Raw genomic sequence first — 18,908 nt, 5'->3', positions numbered from 1 at the left:
GATGCTTGTGGAGCCTGAGGTCACCGTCTGCCGTCTGCCGTGGGGGAAGGCAGGACCAGGCCTCCCTACACCCCACATGCTCCACAGGGGAGACGAGACCAGCCCCCAATGTAGCCCGTCCATATCCCTCGCTCTCCCCACCCCCACCGCCGCTGCAGAGCCCAGATGTGGAACACAAGCCCATAGGCCATAAGACCTACAGAAGCATTTGGCCTGCAGGTAGGACTCAAGTTCAGTAAATCTACAGCAGGCAAGAAGGTTTTATATGAAAGGCATTATGGAGGGGGGAGGGGAGAGAGTGTGAGTGAGCCAGTGAGTGAGTTTCCATCCATTACTTCACTCCCCAAATGACTGCAAGGGTCCAGGCTGGACCAGGTTGAAGCCGGGAGCTAGAAGCTTTCTCTGGGTCTTCCATGCAGGTGCAGGGTCCCAAGGCTTTGGGCCATCATCTACTGCTTTCCCAAGGCATAAGCAGGGAACTGGATGGGAAGTGGAGTGAAACTGTTGCCCACATGGGAAGCTGGCACAGGCTTTGTCACATTGTCTGTTGTGGCCTTGCAAACCCAGTGCCTAAGCTGGGGCTGAGGAAATACTTAGGAGGAAAAGATGCACACTCCAGGCCGACCCAGAGCTGACACGCATGTGCACATATGTGAGCACAGGAAGCAGAAGGTCAGGGGGTTCCCAAAAGCCACAAGAACCCAGTCAGTCAGGAGCCGAAGGCCAGGGGCAGGCAAAAGCCTCCTCACCCTGAGGACAGACACCAGGCCCAAACGCTCCAGAGCCAGCTCCCCAGCATCTGTTTGAAGGGACAGTGTGGTGGGTTCTGGTCATAGCAAGGGCTAGTATGGCCTTCCTTAGGAAAGTAGGCTCCATCCCATCTTCTCCATCTTGTCCACCTTCCCTCAGTCTGCCATACACTCACACCTGGACCTGAGGAACCCTGAAGGCAGAAGCCCCCCCCATGGGTAGAGGTCCCCCCCCCCTCGCTCTGCCTGCGCAGAGTGTCTGTGGTTTCATGATGTGGCCCACCCCAGGGGGACAGCCAGATCCTGAATGGCAGTTCCCAGATCTGCTGGGTCACCTGGGGCTGGAGAATCCATACAGATGGCAAACTATGTGGGCACAGCTGCCTGAGGCTGACTCAACAGCACGAGCCTGTTCTGTGGGACAGATGTCACTGGCCAGGACGTCACTTGTGGCAGCAGATACACACTGTGACACCAGATTCTGCTGCATGGCCACCTGAGTCCTCCGGGCATCTGACCACGAGGCCACCTGTCCGTCCTGAAGGTATCTGACAAATGGCCCTATGACATCAGTGAACAGGCAGAGCCGCGACTGGCAGCAAGCCCCTCCTACCGTTCCTGCCGGGGCGGAGCTAGCGGACAAACCACGCCCCGCCCCCCCCCGCCGTAAACCACGCCCACGGGGCAGTCCCGGCGCGGGCCACGCCCCTAGCCCCGGCCTGCTCGCTCAGCCTTCCGTCACCGGAAGCGGAAGCGTTTCTCAGCATCCACTTCCTATCGGTTCCGGGAGGCGGTGACGGCAGCTGCGCGGTCGGTGAGGCGTCGTCGGGTCTGTAGGCCTGAGGGCCCCGGTCTGTGTTCACCGGACCCGCCCCTCGCTGTCCCATCCCGGACGTCAGGGAAGTGGGGGCGGCGGACGGGCCGGGTCTCCTGGGCGGGGCTCCCCCGACCCAGGCGTCATCCCGGCCCAGGCGTCCCCCCAACCTAGGTTTCCCCCAGCAGACTGTCCCCGCGCCCACGCTTTGTCTCCTGGCAGGTGCTTCCTCCGTGGGCATGGGTAGGGAGTGTGGAGGGACCCCAGGACTGAGATTCTGTCTCATTCTCTGTAACCCGTGTTCAGGTTGTCCTGGGAGACTCATGGGCACCTGGGTGGCCCCCATTTGGTTTTCTGCTGTCCGGTTCCAAGTGAACTGGCTATTGCTGTCCGCCTGGGCAGGTGCTCCTGGAGCAGTTGGGCCTTCCCATCATGTGTGCTTTTGGAGGATGCCTGTGTCAGAGTTGGGGGCATACTGGGAGAGGAGTGACGGAGGGTCCTGTAGTGGACCTCTGCCTGGGTCTCCATGTCTGTCTGGGTGGGGGGCATGGGGAGTGGAAGTTTCTGAGAAGGTAGTGCTTCTAGGCCTCTCACAGGTGAGGTGGATGGGGGCGGGTGGCAGAGTCTACAGGTGAGGGGGTACCTCTGCCTTCGAGGGCCTGTGTGGGAAATGGGGTCACCCATGAGTGTCTCTGCATATGAAGGTGAAGCTGTCCCTGAGTTGGAGCTCTGAGAGTTTGTACTTCTTGGGTTCCCTCAGACATGTTCCTTGTGGCTCCATGGACTGTGTCGGGAATACGTCCTGTGCCTGACCCCTTTCCCTCTGTGCCCACAGGCACCTCTGGTATGAGCAGAGTGGAGTCCCTGTCTGGTTGTAAACCATGAAGGAGACAGACCGTGAGGCTGTCGCCACCGCAGTCCAGCGGGTGGCTGGGATGCTGCAGCGGCCGGACCAGCTGGACAAAGTACAGCAGTACCGCAGGAGAGAGGCCCGGAAGAAGGCCTCGGTGGAGGCCAGGCTCAAGGTAGGGGCCGTGGGGTCATAGTCGTCCACTTCAGCATCTTAGGTCTCTGGTGCCTACTTGACAGTGCTGGCCTGAGCTTAGGATGTGGGAGGGCAAAGCTGAGTTTCCCCATAATGTGGCACCAACTATCGGGTTTGCAGAGAAGACCAGACCCCTGGACTGAGTGTGCTAGGTTCTGCTGGTCCTGGGCAGAGGAAGAGCAGCACACTTACTTTTTTTTTTTCCAGATTAATGTATTTATTTGAAAGGCAGAGTTACAGAAGGGAGAGGGTGTGTTCTTTCATCCCCTGGTTCACTCCTCAAATGGCTGCAACATTTGGGATGGAACCAGGCAGAAGCCAGGAGCATGGAGCTCCGTCCAGGTCTTTCAGGCACTGGGGCCGCTCTCCTCTGCTTTCCCAGGTCCAGCAGGGAGCTGGACCAGAAATGGAGCAGCCAGGACATGAACCAGTGCCCCTGTGGAATGACGGTGCTACTTAATTGGATGCTATACCTTGCTCTGCCCAGAAAGGCTTTGTGAGGCATATGTGAGAGGCAGAAAAGGTGTCTTGTGATTTGGTTTGGCTTCAGCCTAACTGGTCTGAAGAGGCAGAGATTTCCTGAAATAGGCACATTAAGAGAACTGTGAGTTTTCAGAGCATGGCCTGCCACTACCAGCATGGACCTGACCCACCGTGAGGACAGTGTGAACTGGAGAGCACGCTCACACTGGCTGGGCAGTGAGCACACGCTGCACTTGGAGACAGGGAGAGGCTCGGAAACCAGGGTGGGGTCAACCTGTGTGCGGACAGCTGTGTGTGTGTCTCCATGGAGATGTGGGACTGACCAACATTGTGGTGACATGGAGGCAGCCGAGTGTGTGTCTCTGCGGTAGCATGGGGCTGACCATTGTCATGGTGACACCGAGATAGCCAAATGTACTTCTGCCATGGAGACATTGGGCTGACTGATGTCGTATTGGCATGAAGACAGCTGAGTGTGTGTCTCTGATATGGTGGTAACATGGAGACAGCCAAGTGTGTGTCTGCATGGAGACATAGGACTGACGTGTTGTGGGGACTTTTGGGGACCGCCATGATCCTGGGGCACCCATTGCAAAGCTGTGCCACAGGAGCAGTTCCTCCCCATCCTGGGTAAGTGGAAGGAGCCCCAGTTGAGGCAGTCCCTGCATCTCCCCACCCCAGGAGATGGACCCAGGGTATCCCAATGATGTCATGTGAGCCAGGCTTGGGGTGGTGTGCATTATGGTTCGTGTCTGAGATGGTCCCATGGTGCTGTCTGTTGTCAGCAGGTGGTGGGGCACTGCTCTGCTCCAGCCATGACTAAAAGGGAAGTGACTGTTAGGTCACCTGGTGCCATATTGGCGCTTTCTTCCTGGTGGTGATTGTTTCTTCCACTCAGACGGGTCATCGGTGGCTGAGCGTCCTGGAGAGGGTTTGCCCATTGGGGAGTAGCTGGTGGATGTCGCTGGCTCTGTTCACTGGAAGGGGTCTTCCCTAGGCTGCAATCCAGTCACAGCTGGATGGGGTGCGCACAGGCCTGAGCCAGCTCCACAATGCCCTAAAGGACGTGCAGGACATTCAGCAGTCACTGGTGGACGTCAGCAAGGACTGGAGGCAGAGCATCAACACGATCGAGAGCCTCAGGGATGTGAAGGATGCCGTGGTGCAGCACAGCCAGCTGGCCGCAGCTGTGGAAAACCTCAAGAACATCTTCTCAGGTACCCTGACTAGCGGCTGGGCTCAGTGGGTGGGTGAGGGAGACCAGAAATGGGGGCCCCAGGATGGACAGTTTTGCTGCTCACTGTCTTTCATGCCCTTGGAACCCTGTGGCTGGGCAGAGGCCATAGGGTCTCACAGTGTTGCATTTAGTGTACTGTGTAGACGGTGTCAGAGTGGACACTGTGTGCAGTGTGCTGTGGACGGTCTCAGAGTGGACGCTTCACGCAGTGTGCTGCATAGACCATCTCAGAATGGACGCTGTGTGTAGTGCACTGTGTAGACCTTGCTGCTTACCTCCCAGGTCCTGCCTACATATTGCCCCTTTGAAAAGGGCTGTCCAGACCTCACCCCTCACCTGCTCAGCCCACCTGCAGCCTGACAGTGTGCTTGTGTCCTCTCCCACCCAGTGCCCGAGATTGTGCGGGAGACCCAGGACCTGATTGAGCAGGGGGCCCTCCTGCAGGCGCACCGCAAGCTCATGGACCTGGAGTGCTCACGGGATGGACTCATGTACGAACAGTTCCGCATGGACAGCGGGAACACGCGTGACATGACCCTCATCCACGGGTACTTCGGCAGCACACAGGGGCTCTCAGATGAGCTGGCCAAGCAGCTGTGGATGGTGCTGCAGAGGTCACTCGTCACCGTCCGCCGGGACCCCACCCTGCTAGTGTCTGTGGTCAGGATCATCGAGAGGGAAGAAAAGATTGACAGGCGCATCCTGGACCGAAAGAAGCAGACTGGCTTTGTTCCTCCTGGGAGACCCAAAAACTGGAAGGAGAAGATGTTTGACATCTTGGAGAGAACCGTAACAACCAGAATTGAGGGCACCCAGGCAGACACCCGGGAGTCAGACAAGATGTGGCTGGTGCGCCACCTGGAGATTGTGCGCAAGTACGTGCTGGATGACCTGGTGGTGGCCAAGAACCTAGTGGCCCAGTGCTTCCCTCCCCACTACGCTATCTTCAGGAGCCTCCTGCGCATGTACCACCAGGCCCTGAGCACGCGTATGCAGGAGTTGGCATCTGAGGACCTGGAGGCCAACGAGATCGTGAGCCTGCTGACCTGGGTGCTGAACACCTATACCAGGTGATGCCACTTGTGGCTGCAGCAGGGCTCCCTGGCCCTCTTGCCCTGTCTGCTTTCTCCTTGGTCTACCTGTGGGTTCTTTGGGCTTAGGACCAGGCCTGCCTGGCTGGGCATCACCTTGGGAGAGTCTAAGTGTGAGCTCCTCACAGTGACAGCACAAGGCACCCCTCTGGCTGACCACACCTGGCTCCAGGATCTGCTATGAGTTGCCCAGTGACACCCCACGCCCACTCCCCATCTGTGGGTGGGGAAGGGTCGGATTCACAGCTGTGAGTAGGGAGCAGCTTAACACCGGGTGCTGGGGCTCTGCAGCAGCATTGACCAGAGGTGTAAATGCTCCCTCAGGAACCACAGTCTGCTGCCCTCATTCGACTCTCTGTGCTGAGGCTCCCTTCCTAAAACTGCCCACTCGCTGTATGGTGGGTAACGTGGTGTCAGTCAGGGACGTATGTGTCCCTAAGACACTGGTCTGAACCTCGGGGGTGTCCGGCAGCTTTTTGTCTTCTTGGTGAATCAGCGTGCTTTTGAACACACAGCTCACCTACACAGGGCTGCCTCCTGTGAGGCCAGCACGCAGGCTTGAGGGCCAGGTTAGAGCAGCAGAGGAAGCCATGCCTTGCCTGCATGGGGATGCTGCTGGGCTCAGGACTGTCTTTGGGCTTGTCTTGCCCAGGTGGTGGGCATGTGAGTCAGAAAGTCGGATCCTGGACATGACTGGGAGGGTCCTGTCTGTGTCCCTTGACCTGTGGTTCCCACTACTGGTCTCATTGCAGTGCGGAGATGATGGGGAACCCGGAGTTGGCCCCAGAAGTAGATGTGCATACGCTGCAACCTTTACTTTCCCCAGACGTGGTCTCAGAGTTGCTGGACACCTACATGTCAACCCTCACCGTGAGTAGTGTGGTCATAGTCCCATGGCTGGGTTTGGCTGTCCCGGGGTCCCAAGCGGGGAGGAGTGAGCATTCCAGCCTGATGCATATCACTGGGCATGATCTCTGCTGCCACAGTTCTATCTGAGTCTGGAAATGACCACTGCTTGTCAGCTGGGGAGAGCAGACCAAGCTAGGTCTGAAGCGACCCTGGGTGTCTGGCCTGCACTTGGTGGTGCCTGCCAGATCCTTAGTTCTGAGTCACAGTGAGGGTGGTGGTAGGGGACAGTGGGACAGCATGCATGTCATCTGCTGGTGTGGGCAGTCTTAGGAACACAGGGTCTTAGAGAGGCTCTGACCAAGTGTGAGTCAGTTTCTGACTACTGTGAGGAAACACCTGATGCTACTTCCTTAGGAAGAAAAGACATTTGGTTGGGCTCATGATTCTAGAGATTTACATCTCTAGACACAGACCACATTGGCTCAGCCCTGCCATGTGTTGCTGCTAGGCGAGTGGCAAGGCAGTGTGGGGCCCACATGGCCAGAGATGAGATGCACACTTATGTATCAGTCTTGGTGGACTTCGCTCATGGGTGACCCTCACAGCCCTAGACAGTGTGATCATGTTCGTATGAATGTGGATGTCCACTCACAGCCCAGTGTGGTCATGCCAAGTACCATGTTCAAACTGTCTGGCTTCCAGTATTGCTAATTCAAGACTTTATGCGGACAAGTACTGAACCTATAGCACCCACGGTGAGGCAACATTCTGTGCTGAGGGTCCTGGGAGTGGAACTGTGTCCCCTGTCAGGAGTGAACCGATGGGGGTGATTAATGATGGATGCACTGAACCTGATGGGCTGCCTGCTGCCCCCTGGCTTGTTCCTTTAGCATGAGCTCGTTGCCAGGCTCTGGTCTGAAGCTGAGATTGGTCATCACAGAGGCTGCACTGAGGCCAAGGGGGCCAGGACTCTGGACATGCTGGGTCTGATCCATGCAGCTACTCACTGCCCTATCCTTTTCCCAATGGCACCTCCTCCAGTCTAACATCATCGCCTGGTTGCGGAAAGCTCTGGAAACAGACAAGAAGGACTGGAGCAAAGAGACAGAACCTGAGGCTGACCAGGATGGATACTACCAAACCACGCTCCCTGCCATCGTCTTCCAGGTGCAGTCCTGGGTGGTCGAGGGATATGTGTGTCTCACAGACGGATGCAGTGCACCCGACTGTGGTCTCACACACACCGCACATTCAACTGTAGTTCAGATACACACATCACACCCGACTGTGGTCTCATACACATGGCATACCTGACTAAAGGTCAGATACACGCAACATACCCAACTGTGGTTTCACAGCACGCACACACACACAGCACACCTGACTGTGGATCAGATACACATAGAGCACACCCGACTGTGGTGTCACACACACTTGGTCTTCCCTTGACAAGTCCAGGAACAAGCCAGGACCCATTTTGGTGCTGGGTGCCTGCTGCCTCCCAGTCTTGCACAGAGCTGAAGGAGCTGGGCTTTGCTCCCCACCCAAGTGGTGTTTTAGGCCTACAGGCTTGAGGAGCATAGGTGGGCTGCTGAGTACTGTTTCCTGCTGCTGTCCTTAGGGATTCCGTGTGAGGGATGCCTTCGATGTTCAAGGCACTTTCTCCACTTGGTCCCAGTGCTGGGGTTCGATGACCCTGTGTTCTTGTGGCTCGCTGGCCACCTACTTGTGTGGCTTCCTCTCCTTGAGTGGCATTGCTGAGGGGGTTTACATGGGCAGTGGGCACTGTCCTCAGGTGACACAGCACCTCATCACTCACTTATTTTGCAGTCAGGTCAGATACTGTGTGAACAGGGATGGATGAGTCTGACCCCGACCCCTCACTGTGTCCCTAAGCCCAGCTGCAGTGTTTACTTCTTGGCTCCTGTGAATTCCATTACAAAGTTCTGGAAATTGAATTACTCTCAGGAACAGGCTGGAAGCTTGGGGTGCCAGCCTTAAGTCCAGCACCCAATGTCACCCCTGGGCAGTCCCTGTCAGCCCTTGTGTCAGCTGTTAACTGACTTGCTCTGTTTTGGGGGTAGTTTCATGTTCTCCACCAGTTAGTGGGTGAGGTTTGTGTGCAGTGGGAAAAAAACCACCTGTGAGCAGGTCTGTGGTTGCATCAGAACTTACAAGTTCTCTAATTTTTAGATGTTTGAACAAAACCTTCAAGTTGCTGCACAGATAAGTGAAGAATTGAAAACAAAGGTACTAGTTTTGTGTCTTCAGCAAATGAATTCTTTCCTAAGTAGGTATGTATTTTCGCCACTGTGTAATTTAGAAGTTATGTTTCTAAAGGTTAAAAACGAATGTGCTGACTCTGGTTGTAAACTACAGGTTAAGTGGTCTCCCTCCTGCTGTGGTGGGTGCCGTGGACCCAACAGGTTCCTGTGGGTGCGATGGGCGCAGCACACACTTCTCTCAGTGCCCAGCTGCATAGTGGTACTGACAGTGGCAGCACCTCTCCCTCAGCTGATGCTTTCTGCGCTTGAACCATGGAGGGTGAGGCTGGCACCCTCCCAAAGGACAGAGGGTCTGAGTGGGCCACTTCCCCATTGGCTGCTGTTCCTCTCAACTGTTGTGCAGCAGATTTCAGCCTGTGTGTTATTAGCACCTGGTTTGGTGGGAGGGCTGTATGTAAGTACCATGTTTCCAAGCCAGCCACACTTTCGTATTTATTTTATTTTATTTTAAAGATTTATTTTTATTGCAAACTCAGATATACAGAGAGGAGGAGAGACAGAGAGGAAGATCTTCCGTCTGATGATTCACTCCCCAAGTGAGCCGCAACGGCCGGTGCTGCGCCAATCCGAAGCCGGGAACCAGGAACCTCTTCCAGGTCTCCCACGCGGTTGCAGGGTCCCAAAGCTTTGGGCGGTCCTCGACTGCTTTTCCAGGCCACAAGCAGGGAAGTGGAGCTGCCGGGATTAGAACTGGCGCCCATATGGGATCCCGGGGCGTTCAAGACGAGGACTTTAGCCGCTAGGTCATGCCGCCGGGCCCATAAGCCAGCCACACTTTCTACCCCTCTTGTTTTCTTACCACAGCAGTGCCACCAACTCCCATAAAAGCGCAGCTTACTCTCCCAGTTGTCCCAGGTACCATGCATCAGACAGGCTCAGCCAATCTGCATGCAGCTAGCCATGAAGTCCCTAGGTCTGGCACAGCAGGCCGTCCCTCCCCCTCAAAGTCACTGCTTGCTGAGTGTATGGTGTGCATATTGTGTCCCCTTGGTGTGGGTCTCATCCTGCCAGCTGCCCACACACCAGCAGGCAGCCCTGGAGGTATATTTATTGGTATGTGCTCACAGTGCAGTCTGTCAGGACACCGTCTGCCCATCTGGCCTGGGGGCTTGAGTGCTGATGGTCAGGCCTCACCCACACTTTCTGTCCATCGATAGGTGGGGCCCAGGTCCCCTGAGACCATTGTTCAGAGGTAGCATGTGATGAGGAGGTCTTCTATGAGAACAACCTCACATGCTGTCAGTGGAGCTGCCTGGTTGGCTGCTTGCTCAGTCACCAGCGTACAGCTGGCGCATGCTCTGAGCCAAGTACCTCCATAGCACCCACTCTCCGGTCCTCATGGGGTTTAGAGTCTGTCTGTGAAGACAGCTTTGGAATGGGGCCTGGTAGCTTCCGTTTGAGCTGATGAGTGTCCCAATGCTGTTGGGAGTTTCTAGTTAAATCATGTATGACATAAGGTTGGGCCAGACTGTTTGAAGTTCTCACAGAAACCTCAGATTGTTCTCAAGATGAGGGTACCAGGCCGGCATAAGAGGGGAGCTGGTCAGTCCCTGGGGATGTGGGTCGGCATGGTGCCCTGAGTGCGACTTGCCTGGGACTGTGTGTCCTCAGATACCGGGAAGAGGCTCAGCTGTACAAGGAGGAACACCTGAGGAATCGGCAGCACCCGCACTGCTATGTGCAGTACATGATCGCAGTCATCAACAACTGTCAGACGTTCAAGTGAGTGTTTTGGGGTGGGCAGGGTGAGCCACTGAGCCACCGTTCCCGGCCACCCCTGGACCCTGGATTGTTCCTTGCAGGGAGTCCATCGTGAGTTTAAAGAAGAAGTACTTAAAGAGTGAGGTGGAGGAGGGCATGGCTCCAAGCCAGCCCAACATGGATGGAATTTTAGATGCCATTGCGAAGGAGGGCTGCAGCAGCCTGCTGGAGGAGGTCTTCCTGGACTTGGAGGTAGGTGAGGCTCTCCCTCCTGCTGTCCTGCCCTAAAGAGTACACACCACACACTGGCCAGCTGGGCACTGCAGGTGAACTGACCTGTGTGCTTGCATCTGTACTAAACATTGAAGGACCTTGCTCCTGAGCATGAAAAAACAGAAGCGGATGGGTCCATTCTCAGGTAAGGGAATGTCATATCCTGGCCCTGAGGAAGGGCAGCTTCAGGCAGGCTGGCTGCCAGGTAATGCTGAGGGCAAGGGAGTGCCTTGTATTGGCAGTCTGGGGGCAGTTTGGAAGTGGCATTTCAGACTCTTTTGGCTCTGCTCGCAGCTGGATGGTGAGGACTAAACACCCCTAGGTAGAGAATGTGCCCATGTAACAGAACCATAGCATGTGAAGCAGCACACATGGAGTTTACACATCACATCACAGAGAACTGCATGTCTGATGTGTGATTTCATGAAACCCATCCCAAGCTGTAGGTAGTATACACACAACATATGTGATGAGTGTGTGTGGCTGTGTAGGGGAGTGGACCTGGCAGAGGTACCTGAGCACAGCCCCCCAGACGCTTGGCTCCTGGGTGCCGTTCGGGTCTGATCCTGTGACATGCTTTTTGCAGCAACATCTAAACGAACTCATGACCAAGAAGTGGCTCCTAGGCTCCAATGCTGTGGACATCATCTGTGTTACCGTGGAAGATTACTTCAACGATTTTGCCAAAATCAAAAAACCATATAAGAAGGTAAGACTGGGTTTAGGGCACCAGTATTGACCTCGGCCTGTGGAGAAGACGACTGTGAAGACATGCAGCATTTGCCCAGTCTCCCTGGGCCAGAGATGCCAGCAGCAGGGGCTGCAGTGTTGCTGACAACAGCAGGCCCCCCCCAGGGCCTATCTGCATGGGCTGGGAAGGGACTGAATGTGTTGCCGTGGGGCCCCACGCCTTGCACATGTCCTTTAGTTGCTGCAGCTGTGGTTGTACCTGTAGGGAGCTGTTCCATCTGCTGGTTCACTCCATAAGTGTCAGCAACAGCGCCAGGCCAGGCTGAAACTGGGAGCCAGGAACTTCTGGGAGTTGACACTGGGAGCCAGGTAGGTGGCAGAGACTGAAGTACTTGAGCCAAAACCTGTAAAAGCTGGGTGGGAAGGCAGAGGCAGGAACTGACTCCAGGCCCTCTGCCATGGTATGTAGGCATTTGAGCAGGGCCCAGCTGTTGCCTGTGGTACCCCACACTCTGCATGTTCTGCCTCCAGCTTCTTTTAGGAACCCACGTGATGGCTTGTTACTCTGGGGGGTGCAAGTGCTGTTCTCACTGCCAGTGGTCATACCTTCCTGTCCCTCTTTGTCCCACTTGTCGTCTGCTGGCTCAGAAATGCAACCAGTGGGTGTCCTGACCTACCTCCTCCAGGGAGATTGGGTGTTATATACTGACCAGCTTAGGTGGACTGTAATAGGTGTGTTATGAGAATATGCAGTGTCCACCGAGTGTAGGAATATGTGCTGTGTGCATGTGTGTGAAGATGTATGTGGTGTACGTGTACATGCTGTGTACATGTTACATGTGAATCGTGTGGGCTGTATGCTTGTTGCATGCAGAGTGCACTGTGTGTCATAATCATGTGCAAAATTGTGAGCATGCATGTTGTGTGTTGCACACGTATTGTCATCCAGGTGTGTTGAGTGGGTTGTGTGCTCATTGTGCACTGTATTTACGTTCTGGTTTGGTCACTACCAGGGCTCCTCCTACTTGGACCCGGGGTGATTGAGGTGGTCCCGAGGGACAGCCACAGACAGGGGGCCAGTTGGCCCTGTGGTAGGATTCCCTGGTAAGGAGGAGTTGGTGCCAAGGCCAGCATGGGATGAGCACTGGGATTCATGCAGCCAAAGCCAGAGGAGTGACTGGAGGTAGGAGCAGTGAGCCCCCTGCACACGTAATTGTCCCATGGTGGCCATGGCTTCCCTGAGACCACTTCTTACCCCTCCCCCAGGTGGTCTTGCCCTCCTCAGTTGAGGAGCCTGTGTGTTTTGTTTCTGTGATTTTATGCAAGACCATGAAGGATGATTGACAAATGTGAACAAGATAAGTGTCACCTCCATGGCTTTGTGATCCTGTTCTCATTTTGTGTGAGAAACAAAGGAAGTTTAGCATGAGGTTGTGTTGAACACCTTTGCTTCAAACTGCCTCTGTTTTCTGAGAGTGACCTGGAGTTTGTGGCAGTTTTAGCTGTGACCTGGGGTGGAGTGTTTGCAGTAGCCCTTTTTTGTCTTGCTGGAGAATCTGATGGGGTTTTCCCGTGGGCGATCGGCTGGGGCAGTAACATGCATAGTGCTTGCTTCTGTGTTACTCGGCTCACAAATTCTACCACTTGGCTCTTCATGGGATTGCTCCCTTATGTTAGGATCCTTCTGTCTGCAGATGTGCATGTCTGAAAGTGGCCTGTGTCTCCCACTGGCCTTCTCATTGAGCTTGTGGTGATCTGACCAGTGAGGTGGGGCAGCCTCACTCCTGTGAGGCTGGAGTCGTCTGTTCCTGTCTGAGGCATGGACTTGGGGCTTCCCAGGTGGGCAGTGGTTTCCAAGTGGGTAATGCTTGAGTCTTCCAATACTTAGTATCCTTAGCCTCTCTGCCCTGAGGGTCTTTGGTGGGTGGCCTGGTGCCGCTTTGTCTGTTTCTCGTGTGCTGCTCTGGCCAGTCGACCTAAAGGTGTCGGCGACAGAAAGGTGAAGCCATCACAAGCAAAGAATGCAGTGTGAATTGTCATTGCCTCTCCCCAGGGTCCTGACTTATACCACAGCTACTAACCTACCTGAGTGTCCTCCTCAGTCGCGAGCTCAGGGCCGTGTCCACACTCCCAGAGACCCTCACTGTGCGCGTCTTCCTGTCTGCTCGCAATGCCAGGTTGTAGCCAGAGGCAGGCGTCCCCTTCTGCCCCATGTGGCTGCCCCCTCTCTCAGCAAAGGCCTTGGGAGAGAGCAGTCCACCCTGCATCCAGAGGAACTTTGGCCAGTCACACGCCCCTCAGCAACAGCCTCTGCCCAAGTCAGCGCTACGGCCACAGCCGTCTCGGCTCTCCTCTCCTGCTGGGTCACGAGTCATCTCCCCCAGGCCCTGCCCATCTTCTGTGCTTGCCTGCCCCTGCTCTGAATATGGAACCATACAAGTACTTGGGTGCTGCTGGTCCCTTCCCGTGTGTCCCCAGGTTTCCCATGTAAGGGTCCTAGCCAGGTGTTAGGACACAATCCTCAGAGGTCCACTACTGCTGCCTGTGGGGACAGAGCCCCGACACTGGAATGTACTCAGGGAAGGACCATGAGCCCTTACGCACTGGTGTCAGGCTGGCATCCACCCCACATGCCTGTAAGGACAACCACAGACCTGGGATCTTTGCATTCGAGGATGGGGCTATAGCTTTGGCTTCCACAAAGACAGCACCCTCAGGCCTCCCTGCAGCCAGGTGGCCACAGTGACACCTTGAGCAGGTTGGAAGTCAGTGGAAGTGACTGGGCTGACCCCTCTCCCCTGCAGAGGATGACGGCTGAGGCGCACCGGCGTGTGGTGGTAGAGTACCTGCGTGCAATCATGCAGAAGCGCATCTCCTTCCGCAGTGCTGAGGAGCGAAAGGAGGGTGCTGAGAAGATGGTGCGAGAAGCGGAGCAGCTGCGCTTCCTGTTCCAGAAGTTGGCAACAGTGAGTGCCACCCTGAGGGGGCAGCATGAGCTCATTCTCTCCCTGGCCCTGCCTGCCCTGTGGTAGGAGGGTCAGGGGTCACCACTACAGAGGCTGGTGCACTCTGGGCATCTCTCCCCCTCCCCTGTCTGCCACTCAGTTCAGTTCTGAGGCTGGCTGACTCCTCAGCGAGGCAGGGATGTGCCTGGCTCACCTCACCCTAGGCCCCCAGTCCTCTCAGTAGTCCGAGAAGGCCCACCCATCAGCCCTGCCTTTGGGGTGAATTGTGAGGGGATTTGCAGGAGAGAGAGATGCTGGCCAGAAAGGCATCTGACCATGCAGCTAGGGAGATGTGTCCCTCATATTATCCTGCTGTCATCCAGGGATTTGGGGAAGACGTGGATGGCTACTGCGACACTATCGTGGCTGTGGCTGAAGTGATTAAGCTGACAGACCCATCCCTGCTGTACTTGGAGGTCTCCACTCTGGTCAGCAAGTACCCAGACATCAGGTATGTGGGCACAGCCCCTCGGAGCAAGGCAGCCAAGCCACTGCTACCTTCTAGCTCTTCAATGCCCTGTGTGTGTGTGTGTGGCATCCACTAGCCCTGCCCAAGGCTGCTAGGATCTTTGTCCCAGGCTCACACACCTGCAGATGGGCATAGGTCTGGCAATCTAGGGGTAACAGGTTGAGCCCCAGGAAGGGGCTGAGCCGGGAACTCCGGGAGCCTCCTTAGAGGTCCCAGAGCCGTGAAAGCAGAGTCCTGATAGTTAAGGGGCAGCTGTGGCACACCCCCGTCAGTGGTGCTGCCTCCAGGCCTGACCCAGCCCTGCAGCAGGAGGCATGTGGTAAGCTCAGTGGATGCTCTCAAGGCCTCAGCATCTCCTCTCACTCCGCCGCCCTGCAAGGGGGCAGGACTGGGTTCTGAGCTCCAAGGTCCTCAGGGTGGGGACCTCGGCAGGCTCAGGAGTATTCTGTATGTGGTGTCATTTCTGCCCTGGGGCCTGTGGGGTGTGCATGCATGGACTATTGTCTCCCCAACAGGGACGACCACATCGGTGCCCTGTTGGCTGTGCGGGGGGACGCCAGCCGGGACATGAAGCAGACCATCATCGAGACACTGGAGCAGGGCCCCACACAGGCCAACCCCAGTTACGTGCCCATCTTCAAGGAGATCATGGTGCCCAGCCTGAATGTGGCCAAGCTCCTCAAGTAGCTCAAGGCTGTCCACCCATCTGCACAGCCTTGCCCCGCCCCCAGATCCACAATCGCCACATTTGCCCAGGCTGTGGGGCCAGGGTGTCCACTCTGCCCCTGCAGTGGGGTTCAAGGAATGTTTGATGTGCAGTGGGACTGCTTCAGGTTCTGGATTCACCTCCTCCAACCCCTCCCTATCCCACCTGAGGATCCCAGTCAGAGGTCTGAAATCAAAGTGGCCTCTTTCCTGCTCATATCCCCTGACTTGTGTGCTGGTCCCCAGCAGACCTCACAGCCTAACTGCAGGCAGGACACCCCACTGCCCCGGGCTTTTTTTGTAGATAAGGAACCCACTCCTCCCTTCAGGCATCCCTTCAGGGTCCCAGCCAGGCCGGTTGTGTGGATAGATGAGTGCTGTCAAGTGCAAATTCAGATAAAGATGTGTGGGTGCATCCATCTCTAAGTTTGGCTTATTCTTGTCTTACTTTGAAGGTGGATTTATTTATTTGTAAGGCAGAGCATCAGAATGAGGGAGAAACCGAAGGAGAGATCTCTTATCCCTGGTTTACTCCCAAGTGGCCACAGGGCTGAGCCAAGACAAAACCAGGAGCTGGAGTTTCTTCTAGATCTCCCACATGGACCGCAGAGCCCCGAGTAGTTGGGCCATCCTCCACTACTCTCCAAGACCATTAGCAGAGAGCTGGATCTGAAGTGGAGCCACTGGGATTTGAACCAGTGCTGACATGGGATTCCCACATCACTGTAACCTCATGGCCTGTGCGCCGGCCGCTGGGTGTAGTTCATGCAGGGATGATGTCCAGCTAATGCAGTCCCTGAATGCTGCCCCTTAGCCCCGTGAAGAACCTCCCCAGGTCTGGGGAGGAGGGATCCTGGTAGAGGCACGTTAACAACCTGCCCTGCCATGGTGAGTACAATTGTTCTGTCTGCAGTGAGAGCCTGCTGCTGGTCACTCTGAAAGGACACATCCAGGGACAGCACAGAGGTATGGTGTGTCCTGTCCTTACTGACCTTTGACTATTGTGCTAGGCTCTCCCTGGGGCTCATAGGACCTCAACGCCCAGCAGTCCACCTGAAGCACGGATGGACTGGAGGCTCCAGGTTCTCTCCAGGCCGCCCAGCAGGGGTTGCCTGCAGACAAAGGCCAGAGCCTACTTCCTGCATGGGAACATGGAGGGGAGCTGAGGTGAGGGCAGACAATGCCCTGGGCGTGGGCCCTTGTCACTTGGTGTAGGGGTTATACTTTCAGCTCTCTGGGGTTCCAGCCACCAGGTGCGGTCCAGAAGAGGAGCCACCTGTGCCCAGCCCTTCCTCAGAACAATGGCAGCAGAGGTGAAGTCCACCCTAGCAGGGCTGGGTGAGGCCTCCAGCACCCTGATTCTAGGCTGCCAAAAGGCACTTCATGTGACTGTTTCCTCTGGTGGTCTCCTCATGTCAGTTTTGAAGTGGCTATAAGTACAGACACCACTGTGATGGGCAGGTGGACGTGAATTACTGACCACCTGCAGAGGTCAGGCTCTACACGGACACAGGAATGGCTGTCAGGGTCCTGCCCCATTTTAACCCAATAGAAAGCCCCTGTGACCACCCAGGCTCTGGACCCCCTCTCTGCTGCTACGGGCTGCTTACTTTGGTTCCTAAGGTATCTGAGCCTCCCACTCAGACCCCAGCCCATGACTCTAACAGCACCCTGGAGCTCCTGACTGCTGCTGTCCTCTGAGCAGGGTCTCACAGAGGGACTGTTGCCCATCATGTCCACTTGATGGCTGGCAGTGCAGGAGACTGCACCTCTCTGGTTCCCGGGGACTCCTTGTTTGACAGTTTGAACACAGGACACCTCACACAGGTTTGATGGTGCAGGCACAGTAGCTGCTGCAGGTTCAGGGTACTTTAAGGCACAATTTTATTATTAGGATTCTGGTTTGACAGGTTACACCTACAGAATTAACAGTTTTCACCACTCATCACTTAGAATACACTTCATCTCTGCTGTTGATATCCTTGTTGCTGTAAATCTCCTTTGACTACAGACTGTTTACAGTATGGTGAGCACTGTAGCAAGTTAATTTGAAGAAAATACACAAGTGAGAGTAGTGATTTCCTACGTTTGTGTACTTCACAGTCTATCACAAAGCAGGCCAAAGTTCAGCATTAAATAAATATTCCTCCCTAATAAAAACTTTACAGCAGTTTCCTAAGGAAATACATTCGTGAGACTCTGTTTGCATTCTGTTTTACAATATTGGCAACAAGGCTTTTCATCTGTGAAATGCCACCAGTGTCAGGTGTGTCTGTGTGTGTATACTGAGCCCTGTGTGTGGTACTAAGCATTGTGTGTACCAAGCCCTGTGTGTACTGAGCCCTCCCTGTATGCTAAGACCTGTGTGTATATATACCAAGCTCTGTATGTACTGAGCCTATGTGTGTATATACTAAGCCCTATGTGTGTGTACTGAGTCCTGTGTATGCTAAGCCCTGTGTGTATATACTAAGCCCTGTCTGTGTGTACAGAGCCCTCCCTGCTGCATCTATGCATGTGAGACAGCGGCTCCTGGGCAGTTGTCCTTACAGAGCTAAGGTTCCGTGGGGGTCGTGCTCAGCCTGGTAGTTCATACAAACACGCTGACCACTCCAGACATGGGAACTGAACATTTAACCACATGGCGGTTGCAGGGCACAGGAACTGCAGCATCAGCAAGTAGTGCCAGCTGACTGTGCTGTGGTCACTCTTCTGACCCATGCCAGGCAGGCACTTGGAAGGAGGCCATGGTGCCTCAGAGCCGGCAGGAGGGACCAGAAAGCGTGAGGACAGCCTGCTGGAGCTGGATGCCAGGGCGCTGGGTCCAAGGACCAGCGGACCAACTGCAGTGTTCTGGGCAGGAAGTGGAGCTTGCTCCACCAGGGACTCGGTGTGCCACGATCAGCTGCCCCCACCACAGTCACTCAGCACAAAAATCTCAGGAAGGAGCTGGCTTTCCTGAGAGCAGAGTGACTCCAGAGTTCTAGTGGTGAAGTGGGAGGCGGCCCTAGGCAAACCCTCCAGAGTGCAGTTGAGGACAGCGAGCTGCCGAGCTGCTGGGAGCCTGTTCTCTGTTGAGGTCATGTTCCCGAGAACCCAGAGAGGGTGGGAAGGGGGCGTGGGTCAGGTGGCAAAGCTCAGAGCACCGCCACCATCCCAACCCCTACTCCAGCCTGGGTGCGTCAGAGTGCAGTTTGCTGGGCTCATTCAAGCACAGAAGTGACGTGGGCTCCGGGGATGAGAGGGTGGGTGGTCAGCTTAGAATGTGCCAAAGCCTGTTTGGTGCAGGATCCCTCCCAACCCAGAGTTAGGGTCCTCGGTACCCATTGTGTAGGGAATTGCTGTCTGGACGCTCTCACAGAGGCGTCTCCTCCTGCTCCAGCGTCAGTGGCGGCGATGGGCTCAGCGGCGGCAGCGATGCGAGCTTTAGCAGCGCGGGGCGGCGACGCGCGCGGGGCCGCTGGAACGAGCGCCGGCTGTGCACGCGGCGCGCCGCCGCCGACCGCGCGTGC

At 55.7% G+C, this 18,908-nt stretch overlaps 1 protein-coding gene across 3 annotated transcripts; it reads left to right on the top strand.

The window, feature by feature from the left end:
* Positions 1-1,470: 1,470 nt before the first annotated feature.
* On the top strand, positions 1,471-16,145 carry EXOC3 (exocyst complex component 3). Of its 3 annotated transcripts, none has more exons than XM_004597905.3 (13): positions 1,471-1,563; positions 2,399-2,588; positions 4,089-4,308; positions 4,717-5,398; positions 6,172-6,289; positions 7,310-7,435; positions 8,462-8,562; positions 10,165-10,275; positions 10,356-10,506; positions 11,114-11,236; positions 14,022-14,183; positions 14,546-14,673; positions 15,207-16,143. In XM_004597905.3, the coding sequence occupies exons 2-13, from the start codon at positions 2,445-2,447 to the stop codon at positions 15,376-15,378; spliced, it is 2,238 nt and encodes a 745-aa protein (XP_004597962.1). In that variant the 5' UTR covers positions 1,471-1,563; positions 2,399-2,444; the 3' UTR covers positions 15,379-16,143. The 3 variants fall into 3 exon arrangements, with proteins under 3 accessions (XP_004597962.1, XP_058536006.1, XP_058536007.1); XM_058680023.1 differs by lacking the exon at positions 1,471-1,563 and adding an exon at positions 1,581-1,600; XM_058680024.1 differs by lacking the exon at positions 1,471-1,563 and having other exon boundaries at positions 4,717-5,203; positions 15,207-16,145.
* Positions 16,146-18,908: the final 2,763 nt, after the last annotated feature.

Source organism: Ochotona princeps, chromosome 23 (genome assembly GCF_030435755.1).
Source record: "Ochotona princeps isolate mOchPri1 chromosome 23, mOchPri1.hap1, whole genome shotgun sequence".
NCBI lineage: Eukaryota > Metazoa > Chordata > Mammalia > Lagomorpha > Ochotonidae > Ochotona > Ochotona princeps.
This window is presented reverse-complemented; position numbering and strand designations above follow the sequence as displayed.

Bases quoted from the DNA above. Each gene is read 5' to 3' on its own strand.
- EXOC3 (XM_004597905.3), top strand. From the start codon at position 2,445: ATGAAGGAGACAGACCGTGAGGCTGTCGCCACCGCAGTCCAGCGGGTG. The intron at 6,290-7,309 runs GTGAGTAGTGTG...CACCTCCTCCAG, and splicing joins CCTACATGTCAACCCTCACC to TCTAACATCATCGCCTGGTT. The intron at 11,237-14,021 runs GTAAGACTGGGT...TCTCCCCTGCAG, and splicing joins TCAAAAAACCATATAAGAAG to AGGATGACGGCTGAGGCGCA.